The sequence below is a fragment of the Athene noctua genome, chromosome 6 (assembly GCF_965140245.1).
Source record: "Athene noctua chromosome 6, bAthNoc1.hap1.1, whole genome shotgun sequence".
NCBI classification, from domain to species: domain Eukaryota; kingdom Metazoa; phylum Chordata; class Aves; order Strigiformes; family Strigidae; genus Athene; species Athene noctua.
In genome coordinates, this window is record NC_134042.1 from 37,206,509 (window position 1) to 37,233,163 (window position 26,655).

At 39.4% G+C, this 26,655-nt stretch overlaps 1 protein-coding gene across 4 annotated transcripts; it reads left to right on the forward strand.

The window, feature by feature from the left end:
- The first annotated feature begins 654 nt into the window (after window positions 1-654).
- Window positions 655-26,190, forward strand: BDKRB2 (bradykinin receptor B2). 4 transcript variants are annotated; one of them, XM_074909270.1, is made up of 3 exons: window positions 3,779-3,795; window positions 5,725-5,964; window positions 23,303-26,190. In XM_074909270.1, exons 2-3 carry the CDS (start codon window positions 5,835-5,837, stop codon window positions 24,448-24,450), a joined length of 1,278 nt encoding a protein of 425 aa, XP_074765371.1. In that variant the 5' UTR covers window positions 3,779-3,795; window positions 5,725-5,834; the 3' UTR covers window positions 24,451-26,190. The 4 variants fall into 4 exon arrangements, with proteins under 4 accessions (XP_074765373.1, XP_074765372.1, XP_074765371.1 ...); XM_074909272.1 differs by lacking the exons at window positions 3,779-3,795; window positions 5,725-5,964 and adding an exon at window positions 655-685; XM_074909271.1 differs by lacking the exons at window positions 3,779-3,795; window positions 5,725-5,964 and adding an exon at window positions 1,482-1,551.
- The last annotated feature ends 465 nt before the right edge of the window (window positions 26,191-26,655 follow it).

Genomic DNA, 26,655 nt, shown 5'->3' on the forward strand with positions numbered 1-26,655 from the left:
CATTAGAAATATGCTGGGGAAGACCATCTGGGTTACTTCTGCACTGGGTAAATGTAAACCCATGCATGGGATTATTTTTGCCCAAGAACCTGGGTGTACTTGGTGGGTAATGCAGAAGGACAGAGAAGTCCGATGCGTGCCTCAGGGAGATTTGATTTTAGGTGAGAATAGCCAATGAACCAAACTGTCAAATAACCCTGTTATTGCAATTGGTGCCTCGCAACATTCCCGTGCCACATCCAAAGCCTCCTGCTCCACCAACTGAGCCAACTCCACCTCATTCCTCCAGCCTTAAAGACTGTCATGACAGATGAAACCCAAAGTTATGGACTAAATGAACTCGGCAGAAGGATGTCCCACAGACTAAGGGAATGAAATCTGTGAGACCTGGGAAAAAGCGGGGTGATTGCTTAGGATGTATTTGGAACCTGAGCACGACATCAATGGTGTGGAATAAGGGGTGGAGACTGTCCTGGTTTTGGCTAAGATAGAGTTAACTTTCCTTGGTTTGAGAGGGAGCACAGCTAGAGGGCCGGGTCTGATCGATCATTGGAGTATTCCATACCCGGTGATGTCATGCTCAGTGTATATAGATGGATGCGGGCTCTCTCTGGCACACGTGGTTTTCAGTTTCCTGGTGCGGTCGCCGTGCTGCTGTGGGCAGGGGTGGCGGTTGCTGTGCTTGGTAAGCCACTGCTGCATTTTACCCATTTTTTTAGACTCACTATTGTTACTGTTGTTTTCTTGTAATAATTAGTAAATTTCTTTTTTTTTAATTCATCCTATGAAGTTTCTTCTTTTTATCCTTCCCCTATTTCACCGGGGAGGGGAGAGTTGAATGGCCAGCCACGTGGCAACTGCCTGCTGGCTCAGTTCAAACCTCAACAATAAGCTTGAAGAAACCTTAGTCCAATTTAATATCTTTAAGGGGTATTTGGATTCGGTATTAATTCTCAGCAGACCAAGTAGCCAGAGACTTCTGCTGAGGAAGAGCAGTGTCTTCCAGAAACATAAACAGTTAATTTCTTCCCATGGAAAAAGAAGTATAATATGTTAGATTATAAATGACATGTATGATCTCTGTTTTATGGATCCAAGTCCTGCTGAAAGCTGACTTGTTTAGCTCTGGTTTGTGTCTAACACCAGTAAAAAAAAAAATGCATCCACCATCCCCCAGAATCAAGATGAGATTTGTATGTGTGTGTGCATATGTGCGCACACACTTTTGGATGTTGTTGTGCAAACACATGACTTTTATACACATAGTGTGGCACATCACTATTTTAGCTGATTTTGTGTTGTTTACCACCCATATTTAAGTATAAGCGACCTCATACTGGATACATTAGATAAACATTGCTTTTAAAATATAGTGTGGGAGAAAATCCAGGAATCTGATGTCATCAACAGAGGGATGAGTCTGTTCTGCTCAGGGAGGGGCAGAAAACCAGAAGTTAGACTCATTCACACAACAGAAGGAGCTTGGCTGTTCCCAGAGTTGTGTTGCACTTCACCCATTTGTACCTGCTCAGTGGTGAATTTGCAGTCAAGGTATGTGTTTCCACTTCTCTCTACTACAAAAATTTCTCATTATTTGAATTCAGTATGATTTGTTGCTTCTTGAAAACCACTTCTTGAATTCTTAATGTATTTCTGGTTTGGTGACATAAGATCCTATGTTGTTAGTGTTCCAGGAACAAAGAGGAGAAAACTAATTATTGCTAATGTGATTTTGTAACTTGTTAGGTTTTGCAGAGCTATGGTATTTATAAGAATATGCTTTATTTCCAAGTACCCAACATATCAAAGGCTTTTCACCTGCCATGGGTACTATCTAGTGTATGGGCTGCTGGAGAGTAAGGATTTCTTCTGTCTGGAAGACATTTCATGTCTCTGATCACACCATAGGCACACATTCTTTCATCTCACCAACCCCCCCCCCCCCTCGAAAGTACAAGCAGCTAGCTTTGTTTTCAGCTGAGAAATGTTCTACAAAATAGTGGGGAGAAACCAGAGGCTTTCCCTGTATTTTCTGTACATACTGTTTTCTCTCTGGTTATTATTTTGATTGTAAACTTTGTGGGACAGGAAGAGTGTGTGTGTGTGTGTGTGTGTGTGTGTGAGTGATGTGATGAAGAAGAAAGTTTTGGATGACCTTTAAGCAACACTATAAATTTCTCTCTAATGTCTGTATCCAAATAAAATAAATGCAGTAAGAGCATGATTTATAAAAAGCTGATACAAAGAAAAATTTAGAACTGGGATTGTAATTAGGTCCTATAACAAAAAGACAAAAGGTTGAAAAATATGCTATACTTTTAGCTATTCGTTTTCCATTACTCAGTAACCTAAGCAGCCGTTCTATAATAATAGCAAAATAACTATAAAGCCAAAAGAGTTCAAATAGTTTGTCATTAGAATCCCTGTTTTAATACACTCTATGTAATCTTACACATTCTGTCTCCTGTGATAAGAGAATACTTTTATCTTGAACAGCTGTACATATTTTCTTAAAGAAGTTAGAAGACATGAGAAAATAAATTATTTTTATATGAGACTCTCTAAGACTGAAGTATCAGGATATTGAGTAATATCTGTCATATGATTTTTATCTTGACTGCTCTTCTCTGAGAATGTGCAATTGTTAAGAGAAAAACGAAGAGAAGCATTTTCACACTTCAGAATCATTCATAGACTTTCAAATATATTTCTCTTGTTTTCAGTATGAATAGCGAAAACACAAAGAGAAGGGATAAATGTACCCCAGTTAATAAAGACTTTGTAATAGAGCAGAGACACCTCCAGAAAGTCTTTGTCAGGTTTTCCACTGGGTCCTGTTCAAGCTAGAACAAGATTAACTGAGTTACTCAAAGTTACCTGAACATTTTGTACCGACAATCCAACAGAAAAACTGCGTTTCCTACTGAGTTAGAGCTTCCTGAAATAAAGATCTCATAATTGCACTGGAACACAGCTTTCTAAAATTCTCATAGCTATGTAGTATTTGAAGTCTTTTCTCCAACAGAAAACAGGAGGAATTTAAGATAATTTTAGTACTATAAAAAACCTAAAATTCACTGTTTAAGAATAGTCAGTGTTTGATAGTCTGTTTTTCATAGGAAAAAGGGAGTAAAAAGCTCTTAGAAACCTAAATCCCACTGTTTTCAAAGTCACAGTAGGAAAAAAAAATCATATTACAAGTCTAGGAAAACTCATCAGAGAATAGAGCTTTGCTTTCAAAACAAATTCCCTCCCAGCAGCCAAGTCAACAGCAAAAGTACACCTGAACTCATTAGCAATGCTAATCAATATAAAGTAAAAAAAAAAAAAAAAGAAAGAAAATAAATGCCATTTAGCTAAACCCTCCACTTTTCTTTTGAAGTAACGTAAGTCAGCCTTGTTCTGTTGTCACTCATGGTTTTTCAAAAACTCTCTCTCTGTACTCCATACATTCCCCTACCTTATCTAACAGATTATCTTCCTTCCTTCCTGCATTTAGCATACTTCACATATTTAGCTGAAAAGTTATGCCTTTGGCTGGGTCATACAGAGCTGTAAAGAAACATGGTGCATTAGACAGGAAAGCTCTCCTTAGCCATTCCTCTATAACCAGAGTAACTCTGGGTGAATGGGTAGCTACTAAAGAATCACACCCTATGGTACAGTCTTTGGGTGCTGCCTCACAAGCCCAGTGGTTGGCAGGCAGATGGGTGGACCAACTTCTCCTCTCAGCCAGGTGCCTCTGACCAGGGATGGAAGGAGGAGAGCGCATCCCTGTACTGTGTCAGCCCTGAGGTAGGTAAGCTCAACCACAATGGGAAAGCAGAGGGTAAGAGCACCACAGCAACACTTTAAATTCGGGCTTCACAGGCTGCTGTCTTCACACAGACTTTATCACAGTGGTAACACCTCATTTACTTAGAAGTAATACCCAGGGACTGAGGGACCCTGGTCATGGTCCAACACCCAACTAAGGAGTTAAATATTGGGGAACAGACACAAATGGGCTACAGAGCAGAAAAACAAGAAGAGCAAAGCTGTCTGCTGAAAGCATGCTATCTTCAGTCTGATGATAAGCAAGTCCAAGATAAGCTGCTACATCAAACTTCAACAAGATGTTTCAGGACTCTTGATGTTCCGTGAAGGGGTGGGTGGATTTGACTTAATTTTGCTGCTGTGCTATATTTACCTCCCCTACTTGTTAACTTCTGAACTCAATTTAGCAAATTTGGGATGTTTTTTTGTGATCCCTGAAAACAAATCTGATTATCAAGGTTTGCAGGTCCACTAGTGCTGAGCTTTGCACGCTGAAGTATGCCAGAGGGGTGATAGTGTTGCAACGGCAGACTTCAGACTAGGCTGATTTGTAGAGAATGGAGCTGCCAAAATGCATAAATCCATTTCTGCCACTCATGTTATCTGAGATTACAGGTAAACTCCACAAAAAAAGAGAGCAAACTATGGTTAGATATTGACAGAATACATACAGGTATGCCCAGAGACAGAAGTGGCCATAGTCGGTTTTCCTTCTGCAGTGTTGCTGCTTGGACAAAAGGGAGTATGTTGCTGGAGGAGCTCTGGTCCTTTGCCGTGGCTATATGATTCTACATGCTCCTATGATCCTATCTGCTGACTGACGGAAGGGCTGCTGCTCTGAAGTGTCATGGGGTACAACAGAAGCACAGCAGGTTCCCCTCCAGAGGGTCATGTGAGTTCTCTGCCCACACACATGAAGCAAAGAATAACCCAAGCCACTCTCTTGATGTGAAGGGTAAACTGCCTGCTGATAGTGGACATGCCAGTAAACTGGAACTGTTTTATCAGGTACACTGAGAATTTTTACAAAAAAGCGACTGTGAAGCTTTCATAATTCAAAGGTGGGACCTGATCTTTAAACAAGTAAGTAGGAAGACGGCAATACTGCAGTATATGCGAGTAGGTTTTAGCTCAGGTCTGCACTCACCCTCTCATCTCCTTCTCCAGAAGTCTTTCCCTATAGCAAGTTATATTGTACATTCTCTGTATTATATTTGGCTTCTGCTTAAGGTTATAAACTCCTTGAGGCAAAGCCTGTCCCTGGGCTTGCACAACTTTTGCACATTATCACCAAAGCCTCTGGTCATCAGGATAACACAAACAGTATGGCAATATCTGCAGAGCTGTGCTCTGGGTCCTACCTGCTAGACAGGGGCAAACCACACACCAAGCAACGAACCAGATGAGGGACAGAAAGAGTGACACAGTTAACCACACAGGCTAGACCCTCAGCTGGATTGAATGCTCACAGTGCCATCCACATCAGCAGAGTAATGACAGTTTATAGTAGATGAGGTCTTACAGATCTGTTAGCAGAGATGAGTGATTTGTTCACTGGTAACTTGCTTATCAAACATGATAGCATAGCCACATCCTTTTTCTGCCTTGTTTTTCCAGAGGGAAAGGTTTGTGAAAGGCTTATTTTTCCTAGCTGTGAAATCAGGAGACAAGAAAGAAACCTATGCAGTGGATATTCCCCAGCTATCATAACAGGTAAACTTTGCTGTGGGACACAAAATAAACTCCAAGCCAAATTTTAGCCTTCGTAACTGTACAGCTTAAGCTTAATGCTGAACTTCAGCCAATTAATCTTACAACCAGTCTACTGTCATCAGGTTATTTATTATAATGGTCTCATCTCTCAGTCTGTGATATCTGAGCTCAAGGATGCATTTCTTATTTCTTTAGACTGAGTCATCTAAATCAAATCCTTCAGACACTGTGTTTGTACTCTGGAGAGCCCTCCTACATGCTCCTCATGCAGGATCCCGCTTCACCTGCTCAAGACCAGCTCACAGATGGCTGCTCTCCTTGGCATCACCCAGAAAGGTTTGCTGTGCTTGGTCCTTACAGTGCTGGGCACTGGAAACATGCAAACCACTTACTCCCAGAGTAAAAACAGCAGGCAAATGTTTTGTGGCACTAAAGGTGAGCAGGACATGTTTGTCTTGTGGAAATTCTTTCTCTATATACACACATAAACATACATATAGACACACGCATATATGCACCTATATAGGCAAACACAGATAAAGATATATTAGCTTCTTGTCGGAGAAGTACAATATATATTTCTCTGCATAATCCATGTAGGCCTGTCCTACCCATTACTAGGGGACAATCCTACAAGGAGACTAGACCACTTTCTTCCTTGTTCCCAGATTTTTATTTTGTACAAAACATTCAAGAAATATTTTCATCAGACATTTCTGATGTGTCAGTCTATTAGGATCAAGACCATTGTGTTTGTTTATTTCTTCTCCTTTGCTTGGGCAAAGATCTTTTTCTTTCTTCTAGTTAATGACAAAATTTCCAGTCATGAGGATCTGGGACTATCCCTCATGGACAGATAAACAAGCAAAAGCAGTTATCTTCTCACAAGCCTTCATTTGCTGTAGAGATTTACAGTAAGAAAGTCAAATAATAAAGAAGATGGACTAGCCGTTTGCAAGAACAAGGACACTGGTTGAAAACTCAAGAGCTTTCTCAATAGCTCTACTCTTTTTTTTTTTCCTCTTGTGAGTTGCAAGTTTATTTTCAAAGTGATACTATTCCAACTTAGTTAAAATAGTCATAATGAATCAGACATGAATGCAATTCATGAATGGCTGGGATATTGTTCACAGAAGTTTTAATTTATAACATACGTGTTTTTTTAAAAAACAGCATGTACAGGCATGTTGTGTAAGATAACTGTGTGCTCTCACCTTCTTCTTACATCATTCCTCTGAGAAACAAAAGGGACATTTCCCAGAAGTAAAAGAAGGTAGAAGTAACAAAGTGGAGTCAGTTTTGTGTAGGTGTTTCCTTCAGCATGTTGGAAACATTTATCTTTTTTTGAAATGTAAGAAGGCAGCAACAGATGTAGTCTACAACTTGGCATTTGAAACATGATTACAGTCATAAATGTATAGTATGAGACATCTGGAATTTCATTCTGCTACACTTTGCATCATGTATCACTGTAGACAGGTTTACTGTATAAGTAGTTCCCACTGCACATTTGTGTCTGTTTTTATAAAAGGGTTAAATGGAACATACCAGTAAGGTTTGACCTAGGATAAATAGACTATGGTCAAATAACTTTAAAAAATCAAATAAAAGTTTGACTTTAAATACAAGAATCAAACAATTTCAAATTTTGGACTATTTTGAAGCTAGGTAAAATAAGGATCCAAACTGTGTCTGTATCTAGGTTTTAAAACATTTTAAATGAAAATCCCAGATAAAACTCTTATAACTTTGTTATATACCTGACTCAGTCAGGAACCCTTTTTCATTATTTGTTTTGGAACCCTTTTCCTTCTTGGGAAATGAAACCTCTCTTTCTCCTTTCTTTCTATTTTTCCATCCTTCCTTCCTCCCCAGCAGCAGCATTTCTCCTCTGTTTGTTTTCCTTAGCAGCATTATATTCTTTTCCAGGACTCAGATCTGGGCATTTCCTCTCCACTTGTTCCTGCCCTGACATCCTGCCACGAGCCTTTGCTGCCTGCTGCAAAAAACTGTCGCATGCAATTCTATGCAGTGCTTTATGTTCTACAACAGTTGCAGAAGTGATGGTACACAAGTGCAATGGTGACATGATTAACTTGTATCAGAACATTTTTCAAAATTAACAAAGCTGACCAGAAGACAAAATTTCTGTTTCACAGAAAAGTTGGGAAGAGCAGAAGGAAGAAGTGAAATTCCCGTCTAGAATGAAGGAATCTTGACAGTATTTTTAACAAAAGCAAGAAACTAAAATACAGAACACACTGACACACAGAGAAATCTGCCTGGGAATGCGTAGCACAAATTGGATATTTTGTATGAGGCATCCTCCTTCTTAAGCAAGAGCCTGGGGAGTAAGAGTAGTGAGTAGGGCTCTTTCATTCTCTCTTTTTTGGAGCTGCTCCACTTTGTAAAGATAATAAAGTGTTTGGTTGGCCAGACAGAGCAAGAGTGAATCTGGGTCTCCTGCTAAGCTGTCAGCAGTCAATATGTCTTCTCCTTTGTTTAAGATCAAAAAAGACATCTTTAAAATATTTTTCTGTAAAATTCCCCAAATCTTTCATGAAAAATCTTTCTTTTAAAATCAGTTTCTCCAGAAACTTTCTGCTTTGATAGTCATTTTAAGAGGAAAAAGATTACCCTCCTCCAACTTTTCACAAAGCATTTCCTACATAGCTGTAGTAATATGTGAGTGTGAAGTACAAGAAAAGTGTGACCCATTAACTGTTACCACTGTGCAGACAGGAAAAGGTCCCTGATCTTGTGTCAGTCTGCAGAGCCACCCTGTGACAACCCGACACCACATGACTGCTCAATCTTTGAAGCATATTTAGTTTTTGTGAGCTGTGGTATATACAAAGGGAATCTGTCTAAATTCTCACTATGTTTTTTTTGTCAGCTCTGACATTCTGGGAAGAGCAGATAGACTTCTTGGTGAACACCAGTGCTCTTAATCACCGAATCCCTATCAGCATGTATTTGAATACTTAGTTCTTCCAATAGAAATATGGTGTATTCCCACTTAAGATTGTCATCATTAGAGTTCCCCTGGGTTTTCAGCAGAAAAACAGTCTACATTTGGATGTATATCCAGTTTTTATCTGCTGTGGCTATAAAGGTTTTTGCAATACAGTCTGAATTTCACTATAGTTACATACACACACCATTTCCAGTATGTGCATCTGATTTTGAGCTTTCCTCCTCTGTGGTGAGGATATCATGATATCTGAAAACTGACCTCCTTCCAATTGCAAATGCTTTGTGTACTGGCTAAGTCAGGAGCAGATACATGAAAATTATATGAAATTACTGTCCCAGCTGCTCAAGCAACAGTGTATCAGGACATGTTTGGCCTTGGAAGGGCAAGGCAAAATGGCTTTCTGAAGTTTATCATTTAAAAAGTGAAGCACATTCCAGAGTAGACTTCTCTTTGAGAAGGGAACTCAACAATGCTTGCATTACCACATTCTGCTTTTAGGATTTCTTAAAAGAGTTTGAAATTTAAAAAACAAAATAACAATACACCAATTCTTTTGGTAAAGACAACGTACCATTTAGACAATTAGCATCATGGCCTGTTTGTACTGATTTCCATGACACATATCAGTGATGCTGGGGACCATTGGGATGGTCCATGAGAAGAGCTTTTCAGGAGGTCGAAATCTGAGTTTATAGTTTAATGTAGACTTCAGGATATGTATACAGCTGTTGTCAGAGGTTCTAAATTAAACTGAGACCATCTTAAGAAGCCCATCTGGTAGGGGTACTAGCTTGAACAACCTGGATAAATACCATCTCCTCCGAGTTCTATCTGCTTGAAATTAAAATTGTAATTTCACTTGAACATTATATAGTTAATCCTACTTTTTAGCCTGTTCTGTTGTCAGAGCCCAACGTGCTGTTTGAAAACGGCACCATTACTCAGTGAAGCTGTCCATGTATCCCTTTGATGGAAGGCATTAAGAGAACACGGGCATTATTACTAACTTACAGAGTGGACAGATTCTGCCTGCAATGCCCTCTGCATTAAGGACTTTTCTGGTTGCACAGAGCCATCAGTTTGTTTCTCAGCAACAGAAAAAATAGTAGTGACCCAAACTTTTCCAGTTGCTGGTGGGGGATGACTTTGTAGTTGAAGTTTAGAACATCTTTTATGTTTTTGAAAAATGCAACAGAACTTATATCAACTCAATTTTAGTCAATTTAATCAAGAGTAAAATAAGCAGTTACCTCTATGATAAGAAATGAGGAAAGCAGCAGCTGAAATAGCTATTAGACTTTGGGACAGCAACCAGTCAGCCACCCATACTATGAGCGTCCAGTCTTTGCTATTGGAGACAGTTGGGCTTTCATCAAAGGCCATACTTGTCAAAGCCGGTGGTGAAAATGTGCAGGAAATGCTGCATTACTGCAAATACCCTTGGCAACAGTGTAAACGTGAGAGCGATTGGAGGCACTGGAGATGGCAGATCTCTGCCATTTTTCTAAATGTCTGCTACAGTGTTCTCAAGGTGCTAGAAGTAAAGTGCTTTCAGGGCACAAAGCCAGTTCATCTGAAAGTCAAATCTCTCCATTAAGTATTTAATGCACAAAGGGAGCAATACTGGCAAATACTATTTGGCCATTAGACCTTCACGTTTTGCCTAGTCATGAGAACTTAGAGCTGCTACCCAGGGAAAAGAGCAGTATTTCATTTGCTAAGAGAAAGGAGTGGCTAAACTGAGCTGAAGAGGTCTTGTAGGAGTAATGCAACGAACAGCAAAGCTTTAGAGGACACCCATGTGCATATCAGTGTGCAAGCCTTAAGTGGAGCTTTGTGTAGTGCTGAACAGCTCTTCTGAGCCTCTACTACATCAGGTTGAATAAAGGAGCATCAGTTACCACATCTTCTTGGGGAACAGAATTGCTTCATATTTTTCCTCTTATTATTCCACCTCTGTTGTTCTATTAATATTGTCCAGTGCTATCTGCAAGATATTCCCATTGTTCTCTGTAATGAAGTTATCAAGCAATTTGTGTCACTGACACTTCATATGTGCTCTCCTATCTTTCATACTGAGACCAACCCTGTAACTACTTCATTAGTTGAACGTCAAGACCAGTTCTGAGAACCTACCCTAGGAATGGATCCTCCAGCCCACCTCTCAAAAACTGTCATCAGCCAGTTGAAAATTCACCTATTTCTCTTCCAGTTTAGCTGTTTTCGGCATGGTACTTGCAGCAGTTTTGATCTATCTGTTTTTTTAGGAAACGTTGTTTTCTAAAGCAGGAAATTCATACTTTAACAAAGACATATAATCTAGCTGTGCAAGCTACTCCTGATAAAATCATTTTATTACTTTATCACTAGATACAGGTTACCTTAGCTATTCACTAGGCTCAAGGTATTGTCTGCTACTTGATAGACTCATTGTAGTGTTTGATACCATCAGACCTGCCATTTCACATGACATCAGACTCCTGCAATGGATATTAAATTGGTCTCACAACATTAGTGCGTTAAGCTCTTTGAATTTTGCAGTGGTGATGGGGTCTAGCAATCCCTTGTCTACAACAGAATTCCTGTGGTGCCTGTAGTGCTCAGGGGAGGGGATACTACCTCCTTTGGCCCTATTCCAACTTGGTAAATCTACATGTCATACCATAAAATTCAAGAAGTTACAGTCTCTCATTTGTTCTCATAGTTCTGGTAAACTATGTGAGCTGTAATCAATTCAGCTTTGTCGGCAGACACCATGAGTGCAGGAGGGTTAAGGGACATGCAAGATTTCAGCCCTGGGGTAAGGTTTATGCTTTCCCAGCAGTCATTGCACCCTCCAGGGCACTCTGTGTGGTTCCTGGTGCCAAAGCATGTTACTCTCACTCCAAGCAGTGCTTTTGCTGCTTTTCTGCCAGTAAAATGTGCAGTTGGGCTTGCTTCCATCCATCATCATTTGAAAGACAGTGCAACAGGGAAATGTTATCAAGCTAGAAGGTAAAACAGCTAGAAACAGGAATAAATTACGTTAATAAACGATCATCTTCTCAGCAACAGATCCAATGTTGATTGCAAACTTTGCAAAGATGAAAAATGTGAGCAAAACATTATCTGATCATTGCCCCTGCTGGTAGGAGGCCTTTCAGACAATGGTAGAAACTAGTGAGCTTTGTGAGTCTAAGCAAATAAGACCAAGCTTTGGATTTATTTCACCCATACTACAAGTATGGGTGAAAATATACTTTATTTCTACCTAGCAATTATCAGGGCCCAAGATAGCTCTGTCTCTATCAGGCACATTTCCCATCCCCTTCACCTGTGTGAATTGGAAATTTTCAAGAGATCCTGAACTACATCTGCCATTTTCATCTCTCCATTTTTCTCAGCATCTCCTTTCTGTGTCTTTGAGAAAGGGAGCCACTCAGCCTGAAAGCTAGTCTGAGTGGGAATCTAAACCCAGGGCATTTAGAGATGTGTCCTACCCTGGCACTATCTGAAATTCTTTCTCCGTGAAGTAGCAACATTCCTGTTTATGTTATTGCTGTAAGCTAGTGCTTGCCCTCAAAGGCACTAAAGAAGTTGAGAAAAGGAAGGGAAAAGCTTGATACCACTTGCAAAGTTTGACCCTCTATCTCTTACCTTACCAAGAGTGAAATATAAAGCATCATTTTGGATCAAATATGAAGATAAAAAAAAAAAAAAAAAAAACCAACACAAAAACCCCCACAAAAACCCCCAAAAAACTCTCAGTAAATCAGAACAGCAGAACTGATGTGTGTGCTGGGAGGAGGAGAAAGTTGTCTTCTCTGTTTTCAGAGTAGTTTGGTAGTTTTTTAATTCACCTTTCTCTGCTTGTGAACTACAATGGTAAAAGTTGCTGAACACGTACAGGATGTCTACTGTGTTTACTAGTCCATGCTGTACAAAAGGGAAGGGAAAAGCTGCACAGCATTAACATAATAGAAATCTCCAGGAAAACAAAACATTAAACCAGTCATTCAGGTCTAAATTTAACTTAGGGAATTGTTGCTGTGAGCACCTCACTATGTACAGGTCTTGTATGTATCAAATTTCCAATTTCTGATGGCCCCACAGTTACAGACTTCTTTCACTTTTATTGCCAAGCTCTTTCAAATATTAGCAGAAGGTTTATTTTGAAAAAACAGCTGAGGGATTTACCCTGATATTTCATTCCTTTGTCCAAACTGTACCTTGCTTCAAAACAACTGTAGAACAGTATTCAAGGGATTTGTTGTTTTCTATTATTTATTTGCTTATACCCTTTCCTTTTTAATTTCATGAAGCTTTGATGCAGTCTTACTCTGCAAGAGGAATGTTCTCACCCATCACCAATGGCAATGCTTTTCTGGGTATTTACTGAAATTCAGGATCTATGAAAGGTTTCCCTACAAGAGGAATTACACAGCTCCAAAGAGCAGCTAAGTGAGCTAACACATGCAAGAAAACTGCAAATAAATCTTCATGGCACTTGGTTTTAAGAAGTAAAGCATGCCCAAGCTCTCCTAGCCCTTGTGCTCACCACTGCCTGAGAGTAAATCATGTAGCCTTATAACATCTCATCTGAGAAATTTTCAAAGGAAGAAGATTTCTGAGACTGAATCCACTCACATTTGTAACTTACTCTCAGTAAAATTACTACGGAGAATACAATAATACATGGCATTTATAAATATTACATTAGGAATGATAGATGATCAGAGCTGTATGACATTACATTCTGACTAGATGTGTGTTTTCTCTTCTCCATACTTCAGAGAAGGAAGAGGAAATATTTCTACAAGGAAAGTGATTAATTTAAAAAGTTACTTCTTGCTGAATATTTCTAGCTTATGTTGCCTTTGAGATAGTTATGAAAGGCTAAAATATGGATAGGCTTTAAGTCAACTTTGAGGAATACAGAGTTCTCAGGAATAAGGAAGGTGTTATGAACATGCAGATATTTAAAATGTCAGAAAGTCAGCAAAAATTAGTATATAGAGACAGGTTTTGTTTTTTCCCTGTTATTTTATACATAGATAATACCTTTTGTCAGAAGAAACACAAAACAGCAAAACCAAAAGCCTTTGCCTCTAACTCATCTGCTTTAGCTGTTGACTAGGTAGTTTCCCTATTCTCCCAAAAGACCAGCAGGAGTTTTCCTTAAAAATAGCACTAAACCAAGGTCCAATATATTGAGCACTACAGCAGACTCGTATTAATTTCAAATATAAACCCAAGCTGCTTTTATTCTATTTTTCAAATATTTAAAAATCAGAAACTTACATTTTAACCGTTTCTTCTGGAAGAAACCAGCAGCTTCTCTTTTTGAGCTCTTAAAACTGGACTTTTTAAAAAAGATTAATTCCCAGGAGACTCTTTTCCTTATCTTCCTTTGCTATAATTATGCATTTCATTTACAGCTATAATGTTCTATTTTATAGTACCTATAATGCTCTATTAAGCCCAAAGGTTTGCTAGTTTCACAATGGAGTTATGCCCCACACCCTCTAATCTTAGTGCTAACATCAAGGGGCAAAGGAGCCCCTGCAGAGTCTGCGGGTGTTTCAGAAACTCCAGGATATCTTGCTTGTCTCCAGAAGACCTCTTAGAGGTTCTGTATCATATACCAACTCCATGAAGACATCCCAGACAGTCTTCACTTTCCAAAACACCCATATTCAAGCACCTGAATTGCCTCCCAAACCCGGCTACAGCTCTCCCTCGAAATCGCAGAATTTTTTAATCTCCTTTATACACATTGAATACAGTCCCTCAGGTTTTCTTTTGAAAAGAGAGGCAAAACTCTCCATTGCTCTGCCAGACCAAGTTGTCAACAAACGTAGATTTCTGTTTTAATTTCCTGTGCATCCCTCCAGCTTCACTGATTTAATGACTCTGCTTAAGTCTTCCAGGTGTCTCTCTCTCTCTCTCTCTCTCTGGGCTTTTCTTTCTTTTCTAGCCACCTAACCGAAGCAATATAAAGATTATCATAGAAAGGTAAACGGAACAGTACGTACATATTGAAACGGCTCCAACAGCTCAGGGTGACACATGGCAGCCTAGATGCAGAAGACTAACTCGGCACGGTTTAGTTGCTGGCGTTGGCCTCTCAACTCCTAGCTGCGCACGCTCTGCTGTCCTGGCACTCAGGCTGCCTTCTGCCCCTGCTGAAAACCCCTGTGAACACAAAAAACCTTTTCTCTGGTTCCGTCTGTGATTTGTATGAGGCAGTTTTGTGTCTCAATCTTTAAAAAAAGACTTTAGCAAAAGCCAATTCCCACAGTGCTTTCAAAAAAATGTCCATGGCTTCCTAAGGATCCCCCATAAGTGAGGGCACTCCAGCGAGCCAGGGCACTTGCTGTTGAGATTCTTCTTTGTTTGTTGGCCTCAATCCAACTGGAGGTTTCAGTTATTAGCACAAGAAGCACAAATTAAGTAATTTAGGATAATCCAAGTTGGAGGGGACCTTGGAAGGTCTCTAGTCCAACCTCTTGCTCAAAGCTGGGTCAGCTGTGAGATCAGACCATGCTACTCTGGGATTTATCCAGCTGGGTCTTTAAAACTTCTGAGGCTGACAAGATTGAAATTGAATGATTTAGTGACGGAAGAAACTTGAAAATCCTGTTGTTTTGATCCTGGAACAGCCTCTAATGTTAAAAATAATTACTTCTTGGTTCAGATTAAATAGAATTATTGTACTAAAACTGCTCTTTCAGAATGGCAGGAACATCAAGCTTTGGTGACATTTGCCACACTTTGGAGGGAATCTTTAGTAGAAGAGTTTCTGAAACGTTGATGGCATCAAGCAGAGATCAAATATGGACTGTAACTCAAACACCATCACCAAATCTGGACTAAACCAAAGCCATGTTCATAATGAGATTGGCTCTTTTCCATATACAAAAATCCTGTGTTCAGTAATTCTCCTCAAAACGGTTCATACGTTCCTCCTCCTAGAAGCTCTCACAGCAGTTCAGCCATTCTGTTCTTCTCCATCACAGTTATAATTATTTTACACATAGATAATACCTTTTGTTAGAAGTATCACAGTTACTTTATATAAAAAGCATTGAAAAACAATATCCCAAGTTATTTGGGGATAAAAAGTATGGGATTTTTTAGGAAAAGTGTAACACTGGAGAGTCTAAGTGAGCATGTTCAATATTTCCACTTGGAAAAAAATATGTTATGCAAAGTGTTTCATTGCACTTGATTATGAGATGTGCTCTCTCTACACCTTTCTTTAGTTGATTGCAATAGGCAGTATTGGAATTGAGTGGCTTAACCTCCCACCCAGAGGGGAAAATTAATAACCTATTCTCATGTTAGACTCATTGTTACTGATATAACTAATTTAACAGAACTGCTTTTTTTTTTTTTTTTTTTTTTTCCCACTTTTCCTAACATAATTGACATAAATGCCCTTAATACTAACTGCAGAGCAATGACTGTCCTTCCATGGTGTGTTTCAAGTTTGCATGCCAAAGGGTGTCTAAAAATGTCACTTTTGAGAAGTAGCTCCACTTTATCTTTTCTATATTGCCTTAATTTTCTGACAAATTAGGGAGTTGATTTGTGTTAAAAATACCTTTTTCTTTTGCAAGGTTATTTTTGTCCCAGTCAGGTTCCTCAATTTGGTTCAACATGAAGCCTCATGAACTGCAAGGGCAGCTGTAGGGTGAGAAGGAACAATGAACAGGAAATGTTCAAGCTAACATTGACAGAAGATATATCCACTGATCTACAACCTCACATGTGCTAAAGCCCATTAGAGATTCATTACACAAAGATTGGAAATTAAAAAATAAAGTTATGGAGTGAGTAAAAGCATAACGTTTTAGGAATGTTTCTGACACTTCCTCTGTCTCTCCAAAATAACAAATATCAGCTCAGTAAAACAGAATTAAAAGAATGTTCTGAGTAACTTTCAGAGATGCCACAAGAACCACACAATGCTACCTTTTGATATTCAGTCAAAGTACAAATCAAACCCCTTCTAAAGCCAAAGAGAGGAGTACAAGCAATCCCACTGGGCTTGGATTAGATGGTAACAAGAGACTCAGTACACTGGGGATTCATGACAAGGATGCTTTTTTGCAGTAGTAAAGGTTGAAAGCAGAGCAGGTTGAAATAGAAGGTTTGAAAATAAGCCTTACAGAAAAGGTACAGAATTTATAAGGAGGATGTCTTGCCTGTATTTTTGTTGATACTAAATTCCAAAAATAAGAGTCCATCACAGAAGATGGCCTCGATCTTCCAGCAAGCACACCTTTAGGTTCTTGCTGAGCAGTGCCTCTGCTTATGCTGCCCCATCACACATGCTTCAGACCTGCTAGACCTGTAGGTGTGAAGCTAAAGGAGAAAATATGCACTGAGATTGTTTTGTTATAACAAACCCCTCCTTTTCCTTGCAAACAGACATTGTTCTGGAACCAAGTCCTCCAAAGCTGTTACAATGAAACCTACCTTTCCTTGGCCAGCAAATACCTGTCAGATGGTCAGGAATGAGGCAGTTTAGGGGAAGTTCTACAGTCTCTTAACAATTTACTGAGTCAATCAGGTTGACACTCCAAGCTCCTGAGAAAGCAGAAGCAGTGCTTATGTAGAGCCAGCAGGACACAGGCTTCCCTGCGTGCACTGCACTGCAGAGGACCACCCTTAGCTACGGCAGCTTTTAAGCTCCAGTATTTCTAATTTCAGTTACAGCAGATCTCTCAGGGAGATGCCATTTTTCTTCTTATGGCTCTGACAGCTCCTCTCTTGCATCTATTGTGGCTTTAACACTAGAGTGAAGAAGCAAGGCTGCCAGACTCATAGGCACCACCGGGGGACACTTGGCTGCCCAGACTGGGCTCAGAGATGGTCAGGAGGACAAACCCACACAAACAATACATATCATCAAAGCAGGCTTGGCTCTGCACAGGAACATAGATTTAGAGTAGAGGTTGTGGCAGGCCTTGGGTGTTTTGCTATTTCTTTCTGTAGCTGACCTGTCTTCTCAGAAAGCACCATGCCAGAAGTGAGCCAGTCCTCCTCTCAGTATGCAGCCACTCAAAACCGTGTTTGTACTTGCAACTTTTCCACTCCTGTGTGCCATCAACAGCCACCTGTATATGAAGCTGTATGTATGTATGGCAAGCCAGCTGTATATAAATATCTGAAAACATTTTTCGTTGCTGGTAGCACTTAAAGCAAAGCAGGTAATTATAAAATACTGTTAAGGGTGCTACAGACTGGGTGTCATACCTATCCTTCACTCCCTTGTTAAAAATTCACTGAAATTAATGGAAAGCTCTCGAGACAACCTTCATCATGAGTGATCACATATCACAGAAATCCCTCATTTGGAGTAAAAGGCAAATGGGGCCTTGGGCCTGCTCTGTCCTTTGTCCTTGCAGATTAATCTATACAGGTTAGTATCATGACTGTGTACCTATACTTTTTAATATTCCAATATTTGCTCCAGGAAACCATATTACAGGGGTTAACATCATAACAGCCTGAACATTTATCTGTTATAGGCTACACCTCTTGTCCCTGAGGACTACATTAGTAAAGTTAATATTCTGACAATCTCAGTGTATGCTAATTATGAATTTCACACCTTGTTTCTGCAAAATGTGTAACAAGCAAAGTCACAACAGCTTTAATATAAGCATTACAAAGTCCCTGCCTTGCTCCCACAGAGTAGATTACTGGAATTAACATTGCAGTAATCTGAATACTTATTACACATTTCAGGTCTTGGCCTTGCAAAACACATAACCAAGACTGTCATAGCAGTTTTCCACTATATTTTAGCATACAAGCAAATGTTTTGCATAGTAAAAGCAAAGATTAATACCACTAGTGGAGGTACTAATAGATTCATGAGTCCAGTAGCTGTAGGGCTTCATCCAGATCCAAACCAGGTTGTGAAAAATGTTCACCTAATGAAGCATGGGCATTTCCCTGTTAGAGGAGTAAAGCAATGCACCAAATGGCTTAGCTGTCCTGGAGCTTGCTCACATCCAGTAGCAGCATGAAGTGATCTCTGATTTTTTTTCCCCTGCCCTTCCATTTCTTAGCTCACAGCTCTTGACCCTTAAAGGGCTTTTTGTCCCACTTCATCATATCCTGCTTCTTTTCTTTCAAGAGCATCCATAGGTCCCAGCATGTACAGCTGTAACGTGGAAACTTTCCCTTCACACCTCAATTCTAGGTGTTATCCTTGGTTTGCTTATAATCTCACACCTGTCTCCTGGCATGCTTCCCCCAGTACAGTACATACAGGTCAGTCCTTGACCAGCAGGACATCCCACCAGGTTACCAGGCAATACCAAGGTGCTTTACTGTCTGTGCTCAGCCCTCAGAGCTTTCAGGCCGTGGCACTGGTGACCACCAACTTTTTGGGGTCCCTCTCCACTTTCCTGTAAAGACAATCCAGCAGCACAGCAACTACAGTTGGTTAACCCCTTCTTCCCAGGCCTGTTGCAAGGGTTCTTTATTTGCAGCATTGGCAGGATCCAGCCATTTGGTCAGGGCAGTGTCTACAAGAGACACAGGGCTGGCTGCCACCAGCTCTGGGAAGGTCACGACTGCCTCCCACACAGGGCACCCTGCAATCCCCCGCTATCAAAACCCTGCCATTTGTGCCCAATGCAAAAAATATTCTCGAACAACATGATACAATGACTGACAATGTTTTTAGTGACTACTGAGGAGGAGATAACTATCAGTAGAAGGTGAACTCCAGCAGGGACAAATTCAACCCCCACAGGAGTCTGTCATAATAACTAATGATAGATTGCTTCACCTGGACAGTGTTTCAATGAAAACCATCAGATAAAATCTTTTTGAGAGTCCCAGATGAGACATTAGGCCTGTCCTGCATTGCACAGAAAGTGTTTGTAGAGTGTGTGAAGGGGTCGCATTTATTTTCACTGAGCTGTGATAAGCAAATGAAAAATAATTTCTAAATTGTGGCTGTGTCAATCATAATTTATTCAGTAAGCACATACTCTAAATGAGTTTCCTGTGCTATACAGAATAGCACCAAGCACAGCATTTAATAGGGTTTGTAAATTGATCATTAGCACATTTTACCTTGTTCACTCCCACATTTCTACCAGTGCTTTATGGAAAGGCTTGAGCTAAGGACAAGGAGGCAGGTTGCCAGAAGCCCCATATTATGGACTTGGTCACACCTTAACTAGGACCTGCACACTGTTACTAGACCACAGTAATATAATTAATTTATTTTAAAGTATTCTAGGGCTTTCCCTTCTCAAAAAAAATAATCTAAAAGAGATTATTTGTAGGAAAAGTACCATATATCAGTAGGCAGTTTTTGAGCTGTTATTTGCTGCAAATGGATTTCTGTTTATTGTTTTTCTATTAGTAATATAATGAGGGAAAAGCATAGAAATTGTCAACATAGTCCTTATGACCACTCTCTGATTTGCTAATGAACATTGTATTAGATATGTGCACACATCCAAACTCAAAGCATAAAATAGTGCACCTACAATTCTTTCTGCTGGTTCAGAATGCTAATTGCATCGCACAACAGAACTTCTCTCTTCTCCGATGACTTTTGTTGATCATCCATTCGTATTTCTATGTGTTTTTACAGTGTAAAGTGCCAGCAGACACAGAAAGGGAGACTTGAAACTGTTGGCTGCAACTTGTTAGTGACATCTCTCACAGCCACAAAAGTTGGGCTTTGAGATATTTAAGTGTTTATGAATACCAGCACCTTGATGCCAGGCTTTGCTATAGGGAGATTAATTAGAGAAAAGTATGGCTATCATCTGAGGTATTATTATTTAAGAACTCAGAACATCAAAGATATCAAAAACATCTGGACAAAAATGAGTTCCAGTTAATAGGGGATGTAGGAGGTAATATAAACTGTTTCTAGAAATATATAAAAAGTAAATGGCTAGTGGAGGAAAGTCAAGACCTGTTACCAAAAGGAAAAGGGAACCAGTAACTCAAGAGAATGATGAAAAGTTCAGTGATGACTCTGTGTTAGTCCTCTCAGCAATTAAGATTATGATCTGATATTTAAGACGATTGCTTTGAACAATAGGATTTATGTGAATTGGGAAAGAACAAATTAAAAAATATATGGAGTTACACAAAGTGGCAAGGTCTTATATAACCCACCCTGGCATGGTTCAGGAATTAGGAGAGGAAATCTTTGCTATTGGTTTTTATGTCTGAAATCAAAGGAGAATGGAGATTTTCCAGAAGTCCGAAGGGGGCAAAACACAGTAATACCTGTCTTTAAAAGACAAAGTAGCAGGACCTGGGGATTTACAAACCTGTCATTCTCATTTAAATACCTGGAAAATGTGACAGCAAAATATTAAATAATCAGTATATCCACATATGTAGGGTAATAGAGAATAACCAAGTAACAAGGAAATACCAATATAAACTTGTCAAAAATAAAGTTGTTTCAGACGAATCTGATCTGATATAATAGATAAAGCAGAAGCAATAGATCAAGCTTATCTGGGTATCAGTGAGGTTTTTGGTATTGTCCTATATTCCATTGTGCTGAAATATGAACCAATAAAGTCACAGAAAAATTCACGATAGGTGTAGGTGCTCTGCTATGCCTGGAAGGGCTCAAACAAAGCCAAAATTTCTAACCAAAACATTTACAACCTACAGTAGTTGCTTGCACCTGGAAGATAAAAAGAGGACATAAATCAGAATATTGGCAATATTGCATAGCATGCACTGCAAATGATGTTTGCTTTTAGTATAGAAGAAAAATACCCATATCCACTAGACCTAAAAGCTCCGGATGATAACCAGTGTCACCAAAAGCGTAGGTCACTGGGCGAGTGTCTACAACATGTAATGCTGTGTAATAAAGAGGCTCGACCACTCATTCTTCAGATGCTGGTTGAAAACAATCAGAAATCAAAAAAGAATACAGATGTCCCAAGATTGAGGTGATTCTAACAATGACAAGGTTAATGAAGAAACAAGATAAAGGATGTAGATATGTTCCTGCAGTTAGATGTGTCCTTGAAAACTTGAGGTTTTGGCAGCATGAACTTGGAGAATAAGACTTTAACATCTTATACCTATATTAAGGTAATGTCATTACCCTGTTTGTGCAAATACTTTCCCTTGCTCGAGTTATGAAATGTGCATTGCTGACATTTTGGTTTGTACTCATTAATCCATTTTAGGTTGCCTTGTCTTTCCAGGTTCTCAGTTCCACTTGCCTGTTTTATTCAGTTCACCCGTCCTGCCTGACACCCCTGTTATAAATATTACAGCATAGAGTCTCCCCTGTTACTGCCTTTACTGTACTTACTAAAATGTGATCTTCATCTTTGCTTTTGGTTCTCAAGCACTACAGTGCTTTATTAAGTACACAAAATATGACCACCATTTTTCAGTAATTCTGCATCCAACAGCCAAATGTCTATATGCATATTGAGCACTGACACTCATCCGCCAACAGATCCAGTAACCACATCACAAATGAGAACCCAATCCTTTCAGGAATTACAAATGTGTCCCCTTTTTACTGCCAAGTTACCAGCTGAATCAGACAAATGTCTTAATTAAGAATACATCTGAAAAGCTTCCAATCAAACCATAATATAAACAATGGTATTTTAAAGACCTGCAAAAAGACAAACAGCATTTCTGTCACTCAGTCCAGAGAATTATATATACAGATCTGCAACGACAGTCTTGCATTTGAATAGTATCTCAGCATTCATTATCTGAGAGCACAACAATAAAAACCACAGTTAACATTTTAACAGTACTGAGTGGATGCTGCACACTCAACTTCTGTTTGGTTTTAGTAAAATTTAAGCGCATATCTGACATTTATGCCCGTAAATAGCTCCCTGTAAGATTTCAAGCTGTTCTGACCCGTAGAATATTCACAGTACAGCACCTGGGTTTCAGACTGTGCTCATGCACCCAAAATTGGCTCATTGCAGCCTGGCTGCGGGCAGGTTCTGGCTTACGTGATGGCCACCAACTTTGCCAAACTGCCAACCCACCCATTGCAGACAATACTATTATAATCAAGTTCCCTCCCAAAGGTTGTACCATTTATCTCTTCTGTGACTTGCTTGCAGAAAGAGATTGTAACACAGAGACAGAAATACACAGGTCATTTCAGTGAGAAGTTGAGAAAGGCACACTGCTTGCAAACACTGTTCCTTGCTCCTGCAGCTTTCTTAGTGCAAACTAGAACTGCAAACTTCATGTCTGCTGTGACAGTCATAACATTTGGGGAAAAAGAGGAGGAAGCACCATTGAATTACACCCCATTCTTGCTTTACAGGAGAGGGTGTAAACTACTGAGGGACATGCCACAGAATTAACAGCTTAACAATGAGCAACACGAGACTTACAAGGTACATCTGTCCTTTAGGAGACTACGGCTATCGATACACAAAGATAAGAGAAAGTAATAATGAACCTTCTTAAAGAATTAAAAAAGACTTGCTGCAGCTTGGTTCTAGTGAATACAGGCTGGTAAATGTTCTCTTCAGTTAACCTGTTGGTGACAGTATCTGCTGTTGCTTTATCCCCTCTGTTTCACCCACTTAAAATTGGTCCATGCAGTCCATAGTGTTTTAGTCTGTGAAACTCTCTGCAAGCATGCAGGGTGTCTGCAAGAAAGCAACCTAGAGAATTGTAAGCCTGTTCAAAGCCATGCTTTTTAGGACAGTACAAAAAGCAGACCCAGCTTTTCTTATTGCATCTTTTGAAGCAATGAGCTAAATGTAACGATTTCATGTCACCTTTTTCTTTTTCTCTGCACAGAAATGGTTTCCATCAAAACTGAAAATGTTACACAACTTTACAACAACATGGCCACCCAGGAGCTCACAGTCAGTCCAACAAACTTCCGCAATAATTCAGGAGTGCATCAGCTGAATCGATATGAATGTATTAATTCAGATGTATGGAAATGGCTACAGGATTTTCAGCCTGGATTTCTCTGGTTTATATTTATTCTGGGAGCCATAGAAAATTCCTTTGTCCTCATCGTCCTGTGTTTCCACAAGAGTCGCTGCACAGTGGCCGAAATTTACCTAGCAAACATGGCATTTGCTGACCTACTGTTAGTCTGTGCTTTACCTTTCTGGGCCATTAATATTTCTAATGAATTTCAATGGCCTTTTGGCCTGTTCCTCTGTAAAGCTGTCAACATAATGAGTAACACAAACTTTTATTCTAGCATTTATTTCCTGACACTAGTGAGCATCGACCGCTATCTGGCCTTGGTGAAAACCATGTCTCTTGGACGAATGCGACGAACTGTCTGTGCCAAATGGAATAGCTTTGTTATCTGGGTGTGTGCCTTGCTCATATGCTCACCTACAATGATGTTCCGAAATTTACAGTATTACGAAGAATACAACATCACAGCCTGTGCTCTTATTTACCCAGCCAGCTACTGGGAGCCTGCAAACAACTGCTTGCTGAATATTGTGGGTTTTGTGATCCCACTCTGTGTAATTACCTACTGCACTGTGCAAATCATCAAAACCTTACGAAGTAGTGAGCTACAAAAAATGAAGTTAGTCCAGACAGAGAGGAGAGCCACCATGCTGGTCCTTGCTGTGCTCTTGCTGTTCATCATTTGCTGGCTTCCATTCCAGATCAGTACATTCATTGACACAATCCATTATCTTGCACCCACTTTCAAATGCCTGGAAGAAGTCAATGACATAGTGACCCAGGTAGCTACGTACTGTGCCTTTAGCAACAGCTGCCTGAACCCAGTCCTGTATGTAATTGTCGGGAAGCATTTCCAGAAGAAGGCTGTGGAATTCTACAAGGACTTGTTCCCAAAGAGGTGCAGAAGATCACAGTCTGTGCAGATGGAAAACTCCTTGGACACTTTAAGAACTTCCATTTCAAGTGAATACCCAAGGAAAAAGTCTGTTTTCCCATTACCACAATAGAAAAATTTTTCAATAAAGGATAAAACCTTCTAACATATCCGTTTCCACTAGTATCCATCTGTTACTGGTCCACAGAATAAACATGTGGTAGTACTCACCATTTGTGGGAAACCAGTGGTTTTGTCTTAATCGAAACTCCATACAGAGACCTGCTTCTAATGTTATTGGACATTTTTCATGATTGAGTCCTACTTTGTAGCATACTTACATTTTCATGGCTGAAAAATATTTCATGCATGTATCATTTGAAATGTTTGCCTTTCTAAGGTGTACCTACATGTACATGCAGTTCTCTGAATAGAGCCCCAGTATAGAGGCTATTGTCAGAACTGTGCAACTACTTATGGTACCCATACAGTTTGTTAGACTAGATTTTGCATAGGAGGGGTTGTATTTGAGTAAATTCTGGTAAATTAATCCTGTAGGACTATTATTTAAATGGATTTTTAGGTGTGGCCATCTTCTGGGCTTTTACTTTCTCTGAACAGTCATCCAAAACTATTGTGATTGTTTGATAGACGAGCTGTGCCTTTTTGCAATTGCTCTGCCCCTGTTAGTTGCAGGTTTACATCAGCTTGCATGTATGAAAAGTATTTCAAAAAAGATAAAGCAGTAACAGAAGGAAGGATGCAGCCAGCTGCATGAAGTTGAGTTTTCTTTGTATCAGGAGATTCTTTACCCCTTCTGCATGATGGTAAAAGCATTCACTTACTCATTTTGAGTGAGTGAATGTTACTTAAATTCATACCTGCACTTCAGCTCAGAGACTTAGCTTTTAATATTCACAAAGCATGATTAATATTCATAGTGTTGTTTAATGAAAACGTAAAAGCTCAGCACAACTGGTATAATCTCACAAGTAGAAGAAACTGGGAATATGAAGGAAAGCATCACGTAACTGCCATAGAAATCTAACTGAAACTAATAGGAGTCTTGAAAGGTTCAGAGTATTCAAGAATGGTCTTTTCAGACTAGAATAATCCCTACATTTTATTTGTGGAGTTAATCTGAATGATTTTAATACAAATGGCTTCTCCCCAGTTGGACTGGATTTATGATCTAAATTGAGTTGACTCAGAAGATAAACTCATAGTGTACTGAATTGTCAGTATGCAATTTTACCTCTAGAAACCTTGATCAAAAACTGAGTTGGAGATGATCTAAAATCTTCTGAAACTAATAGAGCCTTTGCTCTTTTCAAAGCACTTAAAGTTACAGCCTTAAAAGCACCAAGGCAAATAGAGTTTGGTGACATAAGTAAACACAGACTGCAACTGCGTGTTCTTTATTCATCAGAGCTTGAATGGAGAAATAAAGTTCCATTTAACATAGGAAATTTGTATTAAACCTTCAAATAATTAAACCCCCAAATGCTCTAGAAATGTGCAGGTGTGCTATAAAAAACTATGGGATTTAAATCCCTGTAGGTGATTTATAGACAATTTCCATAGGTTTTCTTTAATAATTCAGTATAATCCCACGTTATAAATACTTCTATTGTTCATTGTTTTTATTGTCCAAGACACCTATGATGAAACACGGCAAGGCTTTCTGTTATCTCCAGTGTTATCAATACTGTCTCATTCATAAGCATGCTGTTCATGCAAACATTAAATAAAAGGCACTTCATACAGAGGTTATTGAGGCAACGGAAGAGATTTTTGAGTATTTGGTACTGAGAAGTAAAATATAAAAATGTTATTATATTAATATGACATTAATTTAAATCGTGTAAATACACAGACACATTATTTTGCTATGCAGTAAGCATGTACAACAAAAAATAAATTACTTTAAGAATGAGATTTGCAGTCATTTTCTTCTCTAGCCAGTATCCTATTACTGAGGAATAACTTGTCAGAAGCGCAACTGTTGCAGGTACGTACTTTCACTTTCCATTGTACCAAATGAAAAGAAGCTGAAACCACCAAATTTTAGCTACTTTTAAAGCTTTGGGTCAGCTTTCTTTTCAGGGCCCATTTCTGAGAAATGCTGACCACCTTCAGTCCTTTTGGAAGTTAAAATCTGAACTAAGGCAGCTAAGGATACTGAAATATTTTCAGTAGCTTTTCTCTGGCCACTGGTAGCTCAAGGTCCCATGAAACAGCAGATACTACTTTCCTTTGTGAGGACCTGGGGTACACAAGAGCCTACAGGTGCTGTTTGCAGGATGAGCCCTCTGCAAACAGATGGGCTTTCTCTCAA

Excerpts from the sequence above, each read along its gene's own strand:
- BDKRB2 (XM_074909270.1), top strand. The coding sequence starts at position 5,835 with ATGGCTGCTCTCCTTGGCATCACCCAGAAAGGTTTGCTGTGCTTGGTC. Across the intron at positions 5,965-23,302 it reads AATGTTTTGTGGCACTAAAG|AAATGGTTTCCATCAAAACT; the intron begins GTGAGCAGGACA and ends TTCTCTGCACAG.